This window comes from Sprattus sprattus (assembly GCF_963457725.1).
Source record: "Sprattus sprattus genome assembly, chromosome: 17".
Lineage (NCBI taxonomy): Eukaryota > Metazoa > Chordata > Actinopteri > Clupeiformes > Clupeidae > Sprattus > Sprattus sprattus.
Window position 1 is genome coordinate 25,166,084 of NC_137915.1, and position 17,357 is coordinate 25,183,440.

General features: G+C 40.5%; 1 protein-coding gene across 1 annotated transcript in view; it reads right to left on the reverse strand.

The window, feature by feature from the left end:
- LOC308378732 (vasoactive intestinal polypeptide receptor 2-like) overlaps nucleotides 1-12,246 on the reverse strand; it is a gene marked incomplete at both ends in the record, with an annotated part of 28,688 nt that extends 16,442 nt beyond the window's left edge. The window contains 4 exon segments of the mRNA XM_080855705.1: nucleotides 1,213-1,320; nucleotides 7,985-8,087; nucleotides 12,165-12,221; nucleotides 12,223-12,246. Coding sequence (XP_080711831.1) covers nucleotides 1,213-1,320; nucleotides 7,985-8,087; nucleotides 12,165-12,221; nucleotides 12,223-12,246 — 292 coding nt within the window.
- Between the last annotated feature and the right edge of the window lie 5,111 nt (nucleotides 12,247-17,357).

Genomic DNA, 17,357 nt, shown 5'->3' on the forward strand with positions numbered 1-17,357 from the left:
GCGACACAGGCTGCCATGGGGAGGGGGGCTCCACACGAGAGGCAGGAGCATTTCTGTTTGTCCCCAGAGGCCATCACTTAACACACAGGCGGAGTTGATGTGTCATATGTTTGAGGCACTCAGAGAAAGAGCTGAAAAATTGGGTCTGTCGCACGTATCATTTTCCCTCACAGTTACAGCTCCACTTTGTGTGTAACTGCCCAACATATCCCAGTGTACCACTGAAATTCAATAACAAAACATCATATCACAGTGGAAGACAAAACAGCCAATCCCAACTGTCATAGTATCTCTACATAGCAACAGCTTCTTCTACATTATCTACATTATCTTTGCATACATTAGGTCTGTAGTTGGTCCAGATGTTGTTTGCTAATTGGCCTAATTAACACTTGACCCAACATGATGTGAGCAGGTCAGGAGACATAAATAGAAAGAAAGGGGGGATGGAGAGAAGGATGGGGGGATGGAAGACCTCAGGGGGGTAGGGGAAGCGATGCAGTGGTTAGGATACTTGGTTGGAACTCATGGGTCAGTGGGCAAAGCGTAGGAGAAGGGATGAGTTGTGATCTAGCCAAGCCTTTCATTCCACCAGCACACACACACGCACACACACGCACACACATACACACACACAGTTTGCCTCAGCTTGAACACACACTTTCCATCTACATGTAAATATTCTGTATTCTAAAGCCCATCCAGTCTCCACACTTGGCCCATATAGCCCCTAGTCGTGAAATGTTGGTACTGATAACAGAGCAGTGATACTCTCAAAGTCAAACAGGAATGATGATAAACACTGAAATATTTAGTCTAGAAACAAATGAACACTCAAATCACGCTGATGCATGATGAGATTACTTTCGATCTCATGATAAAATATTACATGGAAGTATTTGCCAAAACAAATGCGTGTGCAAACATCCATAAATTCTTCTTACGTGTGTTCCAAGTACATCACAATGAGAATATTGATTATTACATTGAGGTGCTGTGCATTCTGATGAAGAATTGTGAGACAAAGTGACAGCAAAGATTTATCCTCCATATCTTTATATGAAATTCAAGCGTGAGGAATCAGTATGCGTCTGGCTCTGATTTTAAAAAGCTCAGAGGTCTGTTCCTCACATCACTCAGCAGCATGGATGTTGGAGAGAAGAGACAGGGACAGAATACAGAAGAGCATGGGGCCGGGGTGTGTATGCGTACCATTGGTGCCAAACAGGTTCCTGAGCACCTCTGGGCAGCTGATGGTGACCACCTCGCCCACCTCTGCATGGTGCCAGCACGAGATGTTATCCCACTCGCCCCTGCAACCTGAGGGAGAGTAGAGAAGGAGAAACAAACAGATCAGACAACAGCAAGGAAATGACAATCTCATTTAGATCAGGGCCCTATTCTTCGTACCTTGATTAGCGAGCTACCGAGATCATTTTCAGGATGAGATAACACAGGTCTGCCTTTTCAGTTCTTCAAAGCAACTTTTTGCTAAATCACCATAGCAACAGGAACAAACAATCAGAAAACAGCATGGGAATGACCATCTCATTTAGATCAGAAGAGTTCAGTCTTAATCCTGCAACATATCAACTGAAATCATCAACATTTGTCAATGTCTTCCTGGACAATGTGAAGTATTACTGTAAGTTAGCAACAGAACAAAACATGTTATGTGCCAAACAGAGAAGCTCTCATTATATTCCTGGGCAGGGACAATAGGGTTAGGACAGGACATCCTGTGCAAACACTGATTTACTGATCTCTGCAATGCTACACCACTGCTTCTGAAACTCCTTCCTATACTTTAGAAAGGGATGCTTCACATTTGTGGTGCCTTCAGGGAACCAAACAGCTCTCAGGGAGCCGCTGGGGTACACCGTCCTCCCCTAGGCCCCTTTTATCTGAAGCAAGATGGAGCTGGACCTGGGTCAGGACCCCTTGAAATGCCACACACCCGCTCTACCTCCTCATCCTGTGCCACCCTGGGGACAGGTCTGGGAACAGCCTGTCTGAGAGTTACAAAATTTACAGCACTGTGTCTAGGATGAAGAGTCAGTCCTACAATACAAAAGAAGGTGAATGGGATTGGAAATGTGGATCCATAATGGCCCTATGGTGATTTAAATGTACACTACTGTTGTGTGACGTTTTGTGTAACCAATTTTGTGTTAACCTGACAGGTAAATTAAGGCTAAGAAGCCAAAAACAAGGGAAGTCCAAAACAAGTCTATAAAGTCTATAATGCATGTCTTATAAAGTACAAGCAAGTTGAAGACACTTCTGTAGCTGGGTAATGTGCTTAAAGATTCCTAATCTCACAAAAAAACAAAGTAAAGAGGTTTCTATTTTCCACTTAGCATCAGTTCCTCCATATATTTTAGAATAAAGTGTCTAAGGGATTTCAGTGCTGTGCACCAAACTACCAAAAGCAGGTTCCCTCTTACAGCAGGATTTTAATGACCCATTTAACGTACTCAGCCCTGGTCTCTATTCTATTCCATGGGAAACTAGCAACTGTCATTAGGCCACAGGGTGACACCGAGCAAACAGAAAGGGGGTGATAAGGCCCTCGCTTATTTACCACACCTGACAAGAGGCCAAGCTGCCCTTTCCAGATGAGAGGAAACACTCCTTTTTTCATATCAGATGAGAGGCAATCAAATAAGCACATCTGTTAAATGACGACAATGCTCTCTCCTGTACCCATGACCGAAAGAGACCCGCTAAAGGTGATAGTTTTTCTTTGAGGTATTTTTTTCCCCTGATGTATATACTAAGAATATGGCTGTCTAAATGTGACCTCTGTGCTCTTCATTTAGAACACTCATAAAGGGCGTAGAAACAAAACACCTGCCTCGCAGGAATGTCACACACTGTCATGGGATGTACACAAAACATAACATTAGGATAAATATATTGTACTAGTGGACTCGTGTGTCTAGATGAATCCTGATAGTATACATGCAGAGCATCGGGGAGCGCTTAAGGCCTTAGCTGAGACTGTTTGACAACCTTATCGTCAAGAGGCATAAATGTTGACGTATGAAACCAGCAACCCTCTGAGAATCCATGTGATTAAAACATGTGATCCATTCCAGTATAGATGAACTAAGGCAAACACGCATGTATAAGTGCTTTACCTTCCAGTTTTACAAGAAACAACAGCTGTGACTCTTCTCGTGTGCACTCTAAGACTACAGATGGTACTGAAACTGACCCAGTCATGAAAACCATTCTCTCTTCAGTGTTATAAGCTTGGACAAACACTTCTTTAGATGAGATAAACAAATGGCCTATCGGAGACAAGCCCTTGGTTTACACCATTCTCCCAAGGGGTCACAACAGATGCAATGAGTCACCGCCTGCCCGAGACTTCAGCAGTCGACAAAATATTTGGTTGTTTCTTCATATTCAGTCCAAATAAGGATTCCCGTGTCAATCAGCTAGGACCACACAGACAGTCCTCTGCACTGGAGCTGCACAGCTTGGGTGTGTTGTATTTGGCACACTGTTAGAAATGTGTGTGAAATTTTCACTTTGATTTGTATAGTATATTATATAGTATAACTGCTTTGAAGTGTATTACTTTAAAATCGAAAATGCATTATTGGACGACATTGCAGGGTTAATGACATTATGCTTAAGCAGCGTTTTCTGTAACTCTGTCCTGCATAGAACGGCGTATTCCACAATTGTGAAAAATATAACCTTTTACTGTGAAAAGCTTGCTCTAGAGGGTTCAGACCTCTATAAAGTGCTTTAGGCTATGTCATTTTTAATGGCACTATACTGTATCAATACATGAAATTAATAAGTCTGATTAGGCTGCACTACAGTTGTTTTTGAATGTCACATGTATCTTTAATGAGCTTAAATATCTAGACATGGTACATGAAGAGATACAGTTGGTCAGATGTGTTAAAAGGTGTAGGATATCTATCATTTCCATCCCAAAGAAGCTGCAGTGCTCACCTATCCATGTGTGAATTTAACAGTTTATGTGATAAACCAAAGTAAAAGTGAAAGTAGACTATATCACAATGCACCTCACAAATCAAACCCATGACCTCAGTGCTACAAACACACTGTTTTATCAGTTATCCTACCTGTGGAGCTGCAGAATGACTTGCTTATCATAATTCCATGAATTTGAAATACAAAACAAAAACAAGCCTTGACACATCACATAAAAGGTAATGAAAAGAGCACAAGAAAAGCAGCAAAAAATAGTTGGATAGTCTCTTTTTAAAACTCTTTGGGTACACTTGTGAAGTGCCTGAACACATTTTGAATTCAATCAAAAACCATCCAGCCAGAAAATGAAATGTAATGTAATGTCATTCTAACAGTACATTCCCCGACCCCCGTAAGAATCGGAGTAAGTTTTAATTGATGTTGTAGAATTCTTTTTAAGGTGTCTTTGACAAGACATGTGCATTCCTGCCGCTCAGTAGGTACAGGAGGGGCAGAGCAACATTAAGACCATGGGTTCAATACTCGGCATGCATAGAGGCTGATACAAAATGTATGGTATGTTCTGGATAACACCTCTGCTTTTAGAGGTTTGGTTTTGGATTCACCAAAAGTGTCAGTCGTCTAGCTGAGTGATTAGGGTGGCACACTCCAGAGCAGTTTTGCATAGAACTCAAGACTTGTTTGAGGTGTTTGTAGAATAGTGAATCACACACCAGCCTTACAAATTGGTTGTGCTGTAAACAAACAAAACTGGGGTTGACAACCTCCACACTACAACTGCCATGTCCCTGAGACAACCTCCACACTATAACTGCCATGTCCCTGAGACAACCTCCACACTATAACTGCCATGTCCCTGAGACAACCTCCACACTATAACTGCCATGTCCCTGAGACAACCTCCACACTATAACTGCCATGTCCCTGAGATGAGTGCACTGAGAACCAATCACTGGGAGGTCTAACGGTTGGAGGTCTAATCACCTTCAGTCTTTTTGTATATTAAAGTAGACTAATTGGTATCTTAATAGGATTAACAGTAGATCACTTTAAATCAACATTGCAATCATTTACTGTCCGATAGCTGCCAGTAAAATATTGCTGTTTGTTTACAGTACAGGCTTATTCCTGATGTGGATTCAAAAACATTCTGAAAAAGTATTACAGTAACTTACTGCTGACTTTCTTCTGGTAATTTACTGGAGATTTTTACAGCAGGCATCTTCTTACTGTGAATACTATGCTACGCTATGTTACTGACCAATAGTTGCCAGTGTAGTTTTCACAGGAAATGTTTAACAGGACATCACAAGGACACTCCAGGGTCTGAACTTAAAAGATGAAACTTGACCTTGGTTTATGCACAAGCCATCGCTTTACTGCGAACCCCCACTTGAAACTCAAAGAATACTGACATGCCACTTGTTTTGCCTCAATGAAAATGATGCATAGTCATTGAAAAAGATAAGGGCTAATCAAAACACATAATAGTCCTGGAGCAGTATCGGGTTGGACAATTGGGTAACATTATTTCAAAGTAAATGAATGCATGTGAAAGCTGTGGAGTAGGCTTCAGAGTCAACTGTCTGAGTGAGTTATTTTCCAGCATATTGACTCTGGGTTTAATGGTAAATACACCGACAGACCTCAGCTGTGACTCAAAATGACAGGAGCTGGGAAGCTTAAACGAAGAAAAAGATACTGTTCTCTTCTTTTTGCTTTGAAAAGAATGTCTCTCTTGTTTCTTTTGTTCAGAGGACCAAATCAAGTCTTTGTGGAGCGGTTCATTTTCATGGTCATATTTTTTAGCTCTCAGTTGTTCAGTTTTTCAAGGTTTCTACACTGCACCTCAACACTGAAGGTCAATGACTACCAACAAGTCATTTTTGATGTCATTGAAAGCAAGCAACCAATACTTTTGTTTGAGAAAAGTGCAATAAAATGTCTCAAAATAAAAAAAATATTAAACAAAGAAAACACAAGATAATCAAAGAGCACACACTTAAATATGTTGCCCATTCAGCTAAGATGGTTTGTTTGAAGAAGAAGTATAACTCTTTCCATGAGCATTCCAACTCTAGATTCATTTGGGGAGTTTACACTAAGTTAGCGCTTTCATCCAAGCCCAACATTAGGGGAATTTCATATCCCTATTCCATTTATGACTTTGCTCTGATATGCATCTCAGTTGAGGATGCACTTAGAAGCTAAACCTGAGCGTAAACTAGTCAAACAAAGTTCAAACTTAGCTCAAGTTTGGGAGCAAAGTTGTCTCTGTCAAATAATCCCTTTCAAATCTTATTCATATTATCATTATTACAGTGCATGAAATGCCCTGTATTGTTATTCCTAGGCTTCTTCTTCTTCTTCTTCTTATTCTTCTCACCTTTTTCTGCGATTAATTCAGCCCGAACCGCTTAACGTAGAAACTTCATTTAAACTTTGTCCATAGGTCTTGTAAAGGACACTTATGCTATGTATTTTTCACTTTTCTAAACTTTATACTTTTTAAGATATTAAATAAAAACGAATCTACATTTTCCCATTGACTTACATTGGGCCATTATGACATCATAATAGGGTCTTTAAACTGGCTTGCACCTGTGCTTCACTGACACCTGCGCCAAATCAAAGGAACCTCTTCTCTGTCCCTCTCAATTTAACTGTAACTAGGAACATTAAGACACCTTCCATTCTCTACTTTTTTTTCTCTCCATCTTTCTCTCTATCCCTCTCAGTCTACTTTCTCTCACACTCAATCTCTCTTCTTCACTCCATTTTTATCTCCTTTTTTCAATATTTTCACTCTTTTTCTCTTTCACTCTTGTTCACTCTTCTTTCCTTCTTCCACTCTTCTTTCCTTCTTTCACTTTTCTTTCCTTTCTTCACTCTCCTTTCTTATTTCCTTCTTTCATTCTTCTTTCCTTCTTCAACTATTATTTCCTTCTTTCACTCTTCTTTCCTTTCTTCACTCTTCTTTCTATTCTTCTTCCTCTCTTCTTTCCTTTCTTCACTCTTCTTTCTTTTCTTCTTTCACTCTTCTTTCCTTCATCCTCTCTTCTCTCCTTTCTTCACTCTTCTTTCCTTCTTCCACTCTTCTTTCCTTTCTTCTTTCCTTCTTTCACTCTTCTTTCTTTTCTTCTTCCTTTCCTAACTTTTGCATTTCATGCACTGGTATTTCCTTCAGGAAATGCATTTTCTAGTTCATATTATCATTCTCCCAATGTAAGTCAAATACTGTACTTCATCGTTTTTATTGAATTTTAACCACCCAAATGAAAGCCGAGACAAATTTAAGGTGTAGCAAACCTCTTGGGCACAATCTCTGCATTTCAATTATCTCTGAGTCACAAAAGCAATCTATTTTACTCGGGGAGAGAGAAAAAAGAAACATAGATTTAAGTGACAAATTGTTGCCACACTGCAAAAAATGCCCCTCTAGATTTAAGACAAATAATTACATATTTAAGCAGGATTTTGCTTAAAACAAGCAAATTTGGCTGCCAGTGCGTTAAGCAAATTTGGCCTGTTAAGATTTCTTAAAATAAGTAATATTTGCTTGAAATAGGCAAAAATAACCTTACCAAGAAAGCACTAGGTAAGTACAATTTAGCTAGAAACAAGACCAACTAGATTTTTTCATCTCAATATAAGAGTAATAACACTAGGTTAGAAAAGCATTTTTGCAGTGCATGAAGACAAATTGGGCTCCCCAAGTGATCTTCTGGAGCCGTTCTACAATGACAAACAAGGATACTCTGAATGAGACACAGACATAGAAGTGAGTGGGATGCAGACTGAATGACGATAAACACATTTCTTCTTTCCACTTCTGTGGACAACCTACACCGTAAGTCCAACGTGTGCCCTTTGGAATGACAAGGTCAGCAGTTGCATTCAATGTTCCACAAAGGATTAGATGTTGTAAACTTTCTGTACAATTGGCAAACACACAGTTACACTCCAAAATAATATAAAAATCGAGCTATGACAGATCTGCGCTCACCTTGAATATTGAAAGAACGCTGCTCCACAAGTTTCTCAGAGCACTCCTTCTCTGCTCTCTGGACTTCAGACATGAAGTGGCACATTGGATGTTTCCCACTCGCCTGGAGTAGAAAAATGGGAAAAGGTCACTGGAGGACGTCAAGGGGACGTTATTTTGTTTGCTGGGTGTAACTTCAAGCCAGCAAATAATGGTATGCTACGCAACACCTGCAATTTTAACCTCTATTTGCATGAAGAACTATTTCATAACGACAACAAAATCGTTTAAGAGGTAGTTTTGGCAGGTAACCATATAATAAGTGGGATAATGTATAGTCTTCCGGTGACTTTCTACTCACACTCTCCACTCACAGCTCATCCATGACTTTACCCACTCCACTTGACCCCTCCATCGAACGTGACTGTGACCTCCCTGACTTCTTTAAGGCAATCAATTAGGATTAGCCTAATCCTGAATACCTCCGTACAGGTCTGTGTTTTTTTTCAGATGTGCCTCTTTGAAGGGTGTAGAATAGCACTCTGTTGGCAATGTCAGCAGTCCAGTCAGTGGGTACTATTGAGAATGTGACTCTTATGGAATATGCTGTATGCCATACAGGTAAAAAGGACATTTCAAAGGCCGGACAGAGTGGAAGTTAGTGTTTCTGGGGAATGGACAGAACACTGTGTCAATGTGAATAAACATGTTGTGAATTTAAAAGCAGATCTAATGCATTTGTTTGATAAATGAACGTAGATGTGAAGTGATTATATCCTTCTGAAAGGAATTCAAAATATATTTACCACCAGTATGGGTGTGTGTGTTTGTATGTGTGGTTGTATGTTTGTGTGTATGCGCACATTTTTTTGTGTGTGTTTGCATACAGGTCTCTGTGTTTCGCTGTAACCTTTTAGCACAGGGTTTTCCTACAGTAACAAACACGGAATCTGCAGTAAACACTGCCAGACCAACTACCCCACCCACCCCCACCCCTCCCATCCACAATTACTCATCTTCCGCCCCCAAAAAAGAGCCAACGTCCCGCACCCCCCTCCAGAGATGAGCAACGGCAACCAGTTACATGTACAAATAGTGACATAAAGACAAACAGCCACAGTCCTGTCCTCTCTTGTTTGAGGTCAGCTTTTTGACTCTTGAAATCACGGTGACTTTGTCTTGGCCTCTTTGGGTCAGATGAAGTGGAGACACGTCTCCTCACCGCCTCTGCCAGCTATCGTTTGTTATGATTGCTTCTTGGCATTTATTCAACACATTTCCATTCCCCCTGCCTCTGCTAGGATCACACAGCCTACACAGTGCTGTGTGGTAAAGCATTATAATAAGGGTGTTTTTTGCTTTTTCTAAATTGAAGGAAATTGTTTAAGCATTATTCATTTCACTCATCTAATTCAGATTAGACAAGGATGTTTGAAAGGAGTCCCCCTCTATTGGATCCTTATGTCCTTAGTTTCGTCCTTAGTTTCGTCAGCAGAAAAAGAGGAGTTTGACAGCTTCTCTAAGTCACAGACGGTTCTATCTCAAGAGTCTCTGGATTCTGTTTCTCAGGACCACTGTTGAACCAGACTATCAGTCCTGCAAAGTTTGAGTTGACTGCATATTTCTTTCTAAATTTGGCTTTTAAAGGCTCAAAGTTGGATATGGTGTGAGAGTGAGGATGAAGTTCAGATGTCTTAGTGTTTCGAGAGTGAAAACATGAGAAGGGGAAAGTTTGCCAAAATTCTGCAGGCGGCCTCGGATGCAATGTGAGCTCAACTTAAATTGAAATATTCCTTCCGAGTTTTATCTGAAATAGAAGCCATTAACTACTCTGCTCTCTCCAATGCAGCTCATCTGACAGTCAACAGGGACATTTGCATGCTGTGTTCATTATCACATTTCACAAAACACCTCTGGCTTGAGAACTAACGCTACAAAACCTCCCGAAAAAAAGCCCATCTGTGATCTCTCCTATAGTTTCCCATCACCAACACAAAACAGTGGGACAGAGCAGCCAAAGATTCATCTGCTTTCTAGAGACTATTCTCTTCATGTAAGTCATTTTCTAAAAGCCCTAAGAGAAAAGAGATGATGACAGATAAACCATATTTCAGTGCAGGCCGTCCCCATAAAAAGCTACAAATAATAAGAGAACCTTTAAAAGATATGTTGCCAGTAATATTACTCTCTTAATAGCTAAATAAGGTCAGCCATTCCCACAACAAAACAATTCAGTAAATCCACAGGCTCCGGTTGACTGCTGACCACTACTTAACCCAGTTGAATTCTGGTATTTGTTAAGCTTTTCATTCATCTTCCTTGATACAAACCATGGCAGTACTGCATCATAGACGCGCTGTGTGTCAATTGGATGCTCGTGACCTCCACACTCCACCTCAAGAGACAAGGTCACTGTTAAGGTCTTATTAAGACTGCTATATCACAGATTAGGTTCTAAGGCTCTCAGGCTAGACGTCTCCAGAGAGTTTGTGATGAGGTTTGCTTGTGGTAGGACGCTGCAGATGAGAATTTGCTGAGGATTGTCTTGCCAAGTAGGTAGGACAAGAGGGTGGGCTATTTCTCATTACCAAAACAACCACGCCGGCTCAAAATTAATCCCTTTCTCATCAACCCCTACTGTAAACAGTTCCATGAGACGTTTGTGAAGTATGATGACAATAGGGTCAGTTGATGACAAATGGGAATTTTATTAGATGGAAGTAGAGAGCTCATGTAATTTTGTGATAATTGGGAAAGGATTAACTGAGAATTATATTATATTTTCCTAAACCGGAAGTGCGTTTAAAATTAATGAAGCATACCAGATGACTACTCAAACATGTTGAAGCTCCTCTTGTTGCTTTTGATGGGGATCCCATCACAATACACCTTATGGGCAGGAGGGCCAGTTTTGATCCAGGGATAAAAAAACACAATCTTAGGGTATTTATGAGTCAGCATGTCAAACAGGCATTAAGGTTGGTGCAGAGGGGACTGTATGGGAAATGTAGGCCTGTCCATTGCCTAGGTTGTATGGTGGATTGTGCTCAGGGATTCCAATGCAATATGCCTGGTGTTGTAGTTACTGTGAGACTGAGAACAGAACAAAGAGGCAGAGAGGGAATAATTTAACCCCAGATACCCCTTAGTAGCTCCATGTTAAACCGTGGCTGCCATAAAAATGCAAAGGCTAGAATTATATAGATGCAAAGTTGTTGAATGTGTTCATCTAAAGGAAGAAAATATATTAGAAGGAGTAAGTCCACTTCACAAAGAGAATAAAGAATTCCTTCATCTGACAAGAGTACTTTTTGGCCAAACAGGCCAAGTGGGAAGACTCTGGACCAGTCTGCTGAGGTTTTTCCACATACAGTAATTTGTATGCTATTGACATAGAAGATCAGGCAGGAACCCCATTCAACACCCTGTGCCAATATGTGCACCAGAACATCAGCTTCCTAATGATTCATCAGAATATAAACAAAACAAATTATCTCTGATTATTTGTCCTGACTCCTGGCTACCCGTCTAAACCAGTCTACGCCACTGTTTTTCGATGTATTTGACTGGTATAATCGCTTGCTTTCAAGATTTTCTCCATGACAAGTCTGAAGTTTTATTGAACTGTCAAAACACTTTGACTTCACAAGGGACCTGAGAGCACTTGTGCAGTACGGGTGGGAAGCCCCTCTGGGGGAACACCTCGGCTCTGTCGCCCGGGCAAATGCAGAATTCTTAAAAAAAATATATATATATATATATATATATTATTATAATAATAATTTATTACTGCCGTTGGTGGTTTATAAATTCTGCAAAATTCCCCTTCCAAACTTGATGAAGACAGTTCTGACTACATAGGCCTAATGTCTATAGCACGACAGAACTTTAATATGCATCCAGTAGTGAAAGTAAAGTCGCGCGTTCCCGTAAGCGCAGACAAAACGCAAGCACTCGCATATTACACATGTTACCTCAAACATTCGCTTGACGAGTAGGCCATTCTGAGGGCTAGTCAGCTCCAAAACAAAACCTTATGTAGTCAATATTTCACTATATAATTTGAATTATGTTTGAAATTGGCCAGTTTGTTAGCAATGCAACACCCAATACAGTCTACCGCTCGGCTGTCATCCAAATACATGTTTTCGCCAAAGAATGTTGAGCTATCTTGAAACTCCACACAGAGTTAGTTACTCACCCAAGAAAACAGCCAAAGTGATAAGAACACTGAAAGAGGCATCTTCATTATTTCGTTAAACCCAGAGCCCTCCAAAACTCATAGAAATCCAAGTAGGCAAAATTACACTTCCAATTGTGCGGCTACTTCATGTTTCCATAACTCTGGACAATAAGATAAGAAAACGATTCAGAACATTACACAGCGGGGGAATGCTTGTAAATGCGACGAAAGAGACGAGTGTCTCTCAATTGGTAGGTAATCCCAGTGCAGTCTCCTCCCGCTCAATCGTCAATCGCTTTTATGAAGCTGTGCACGTCAGTTTGGCACCCTCCATTTAAACAATGACATTTAACTCGTGACAGTTACAACATGCAGTCCTATTCATGTACGCAGTCATGCTCTTCATATTTTTTACAAAAAATGTCTCTTTAAGCTGTTGGTGTTGACGCCTGTTCGGCTCAATATATTTTAAATTAGGTTTCATGCTCAGGTAGTCCATGTAATAATATTACAATGGTGAATCTCATTTGTCGAGGGTTTGTTCAGAAATCTCGATTCGTCAAGCTATGGAAATGAGTTATGAGACGCCATTCAAGCCTAGCTAAATTGCAAGTACAACTGAAGGCGGGATATTAGTCTTATTCCCGTCAAATGCCTTCTAATGAATAAAGCCGTGTAGAAACAGATATGCTACCGCAATGGAAATGTATGGGATCTGAAACTTTTGTTATGTAACTAGCCGACACTGGCTTGTTGCACAGCGCAATCACAGTTTCTCCCCAGCAGTCCTACACACACAATACTCAAAAACACGACTGGTGATCTACAGTCTGCTCCATCCACTCAGGAAGCCCCATAGCCAACCAATGGCTTTGGCTATCATCAGTAACAGATGATGTTGTACACTACCTGGATGTGCTGATGCTATGGGTGACGCTGGTGTTTGTCTTAGCCAATCTACAGGCCAGGTGGTTGTGATAAAGTCCCTTGTGCCTTCAATTGGATGCTGAGCCAAGGAAAACCGCTCTAGCATGTCACTGGAGCTAGGTCAGTCCCTGATGACCACTACCTTTTCACATTAGGGTTCCTCGAAGCTATGGCCCAGGAAATTGGTCCCATGATTAGGCAAGCTGGACAACACATGGCAGGTGGGGCCTGTGTCAGTGGCATTCTGCACCAGCAGTGCTTGTATGCAATCCTCACCCCTTTCTGCAAAGATATGACCAGGCATCAGGAGGAGGATGTAGATCCACTTGGGACTCAGACTGTGTTCTGAATCTGATCACGGTCTTGCAGCCAATAGAGGGCATTGTTACATGACTTGAGGTTTTTTGCTTGTGTCTGTGGTCATACACATCAGTGACAGTCCAGGTCCATTACAGGTAAGGAGTATGGAGTCACAATGGTCGGGTACTGACATCAGACAGCCAGGGGCAAAGTGACTTGTTGCTTTACTTAGCAGCGGATTAGGTGCTGGCCCTTTAATCGTCTAGGATTTGAGGGACTCTGCCACTCAGCTGCCTGTTTTGGCTTGCAAATAGCATTTTCCTCTTTCTCATTAGAATCATCCGGCAGCTTTGCACTGCTGGTGTTATACTTGGAGTGTCAGGATCAGCCTCACTCTCTCTACGATCAGTCAGAGCAGCATGGAGAGAAGAGCGACCATGTGGATAAGCGTAAGCCCTTTTATTAATGCATCGAGGGCTAGCTCTGGTGCAGCAACAATCATCTGAGCGAGGCATTGCCGGCCGCATAGTCAGATTGAAAGGCAGCTCCCTACTTTTCCATGGTACATTGGTGTTTTCCAAACCTAAGCGTGGCATTGATGACATACTGTTTGCACAGCGTTTCAGGGAGAGGTGTGCAAACAAAACGCTTTTCATTCCAATTTCTTTCTCAGGCACTCCTGACTTTACAGTTGCAAAGTGCCAGGGCCTACATTCTTAAGAGTTCACATTCCCGCAGCCAGACCTCAAAAGGGCTGAAGGTGAGCGCTTTTTGATTTGGGAACGGAAGGCTTTTCTTCTTCAGTGTGAGGACAATTTTACAGTGAAAAAATACCATCAGTGTCCATCAGAAAAATACCTCAGTGTCCTTCAATATTTTTTTCACTTCTTTTACCATAGGCATTATTCTTTCAGCTACAACTGATGTTGTAAGCTTGGGAGAAATCAGTTATTTTGATGAAGAAAGGTATCTGCAACTGCAGACTCTTACTTTGTCTGCTTTGCTGACAAACCAGTTTCTTGTTAACTAGCTCTGAGTCAGTATGTTGCCATGGCGATAAAAACTATGTGTGGAAGATTGCACTTGATTGGGAGGGATTCCCAAGTCAGCCATCTTGAACACAAATTACTACAGGTAATCTGAAACATGATGCTCATAGATCGCATGCCTGGCATGCCATAATGCATTCTAAAGTTTCGCTGTCTGTATGATCTTTAAAGGTATTAGAAGCTATTCTTACATTTTTTCCAGTGGATTGAACGATTTTGCAAACGTTTATACTGTATTCAATGTAGTCACTCATCAGCAGATACTGTTGTAGGAACCAGCAGTGGAATATGGGGGCTGACACCTGACCCCTCACTTCCCCTGGAAGGAAGGGTGTGATGCACCTGACAGAATCTAAGGTGACAGTCAAAAGCCTTTAGTGACAAACTTCAAAGGGCAGTGCTCGCAGATGCAGAGACAATCAATAAACCATAGAACTGGAAGGAATAAGAGCAGTTTTGATTTGCCTGAGTAAGCACTTATCTCTCAAACCAGATGCTGCGCCGAAAAAAGATAGTAATGTCAAAAAAAGATTTTGACAAATGTATCAGGTGTCTCTGGAGCTTTTGCGTTACTTTTGCTCTCAGCTAGACAATAATTTTACAAGATTTTTGTATCTGACATCTGAACAGTAACGTTAATTATCTACCTGGATGGACAGATTATCACAGACGGAAACAGTCCCAGACTGTGATCTAATTATTTAGTTTTATCAGTGCATTAATAGGTGCATCTTCATATGTGAATATTCATACATAGATGCAAGTCATTTCAGTATGCACATACTTTAGTTTCCATAATATCTGAAACAAACGGACTAACCCTGTGATCAGAACTGTATGATAGCACATCAGTACACATCATAGAGGTTATGGACATTTGTACAACAAATTAAGGAAAGGGCTGAGACAATAAATTACAAATTTAGACATTATATTACAAATCCTTACAGTTGAAGCTTCTGACATATTTGTGATCAGAACTGTATGATAGCTTCTGACATATTGATGATCAGAACTGTATGATAGCACCTCAGTACACAGCACAGAGGTTATGGACATTTCACATTTGTACAACAAATTAAGGAACTCTGAAGCAAATGTGGATCTATCTTCTCCGGCCATGCACATTAATCTAGGTGAAAACAAAACAATCCAATGTATGTAAGGTAACATTTGAGGTCAGTTCCAAATTACAAATGGGTGTGCCACTCAATAACCAGTAATATCTGCCCTTTTTCCTAAATTCAAAATTAATCTGGACTTCGAACCGTTGTTCATTCATTTTTTATCCAAAGGTTTGCAGAAAATTCTACAGGATCACACTGACCTCTACTGGTGATAATGTTGCTCTTGATGAAAAGAAACCTTTATTTGGACATAGAGTACATAATTTATGCTTTTTGCATGAATGCATGAATTTATTTTGAATGTGAATACTTTTATTTAACAGTTTAATATGACCACAGTGATGCTGTTTTAAAGACATGCAAGATAGGTCAAAGTTCTTCCCTGAAGCCTCTCAAACTACTTTTGGAGAGAGATAACAAAAGAGGCTAAATATATGATCTGGGGGTTTTGATGATTTTGCATAAGATTGCAAGAATGTTACTCAAATGAGAGAAAGACATTTGTTAATTCAGGGACCTCATATCTATTTTAAGAAGCTTACAGTAACTGCAACCTAGTCTAAGAATGTTTCCTGAAGAGCATACGTGCCACCATTCAAATTTCCATTACATGATGGTAAGTTTTCTGTTCAAAGACGTTTTCAAATATGCCATGGCATCTGTTGAGCTATGAAGCTGCCATAACCAGACCAGCCTGCCAACAGAGTCCTTAATGGATTCTGGGCTTTTAGAGAAGGCAGCTAAGCAGCAGGACTACCTAACATCAGCCTTATATGGGATATGTGTGGTGGCTGTGTTTACTCATTTATACTGTCATGAAAAGATGTGCTCTTCAGACTGGGACCATGCTCTCCTGAATGTTATGATGTAGTTATGGCAACATATTCCAGTGATCCAAGTATTTGAGAGCTGTGCATATTTTGTGTTTGGTTCTTAGTTCCCCCAACATTTCCCATTAACTATGCGACAAATGCTCCTTAAATAATTTGTGTTGCCTGTAAAATTTCTAGGGTTTATTGGCTTTAGGTGAAGAAATATTGAGTGATATGGTTATTAATTAAGCTTGGTTCTGTATTAAAGTAACTTAGAATTGCATTTAGAATTTCCAAAACCCAAGGACAATAATGTTACTATTTCCCAAGTAGGCTATATATTTGTTTCAGAATATGGGGCATTCGTTTGTTTGACACATTCATTCACATATTGTCCATTGATGTAAATGTCAGGAATACTATTCATATTTTCACTAGGTGAAATCGTTTCTTGGAAACAGACATCCTCATTCAATCTACAGACTTAACCTGTTATGACATACTGCCAAAGTAAAATGAGGATTCCAAGGTGATTTTAAGGTGACAGTGAACTCACATGACCCAAAACAAAGTGATAATATATGTAAGTTTGTGTGTGTGTGTGTGTGTGTGTGTGTGTATGTGTGTGTGTGTGTGTGTGTGTGTGTGTGTGTGTGTGTGTGTGTGTGTGTGTGTGTGAGAGAGAGTGTGTGTGTGTGTGTGTGTGTGAGAGAGAGCGAGAGAGAGAGAGAGAGAGAGAGAGAGAGAATCATGCATTGCAAAAAGTATTTTCTTAGACAACTTCATACTAGTGTTAGGAGTTGGGATGTATTTGAGGGCTGGCCAGTGGTGATAGCTTGTTAGTGATTTTTTTGTACGATTTGAAATTACTGTCGCGAGGACATGACATTTGCAAAGGCATATGAAGTTAGGCAAAGATAGAACACAGAAAATGTGATCTCTGTCTTGTTAGTGATAGTCTTCATATTCAAATGGCAGGCCAGGTACTCCAACCAT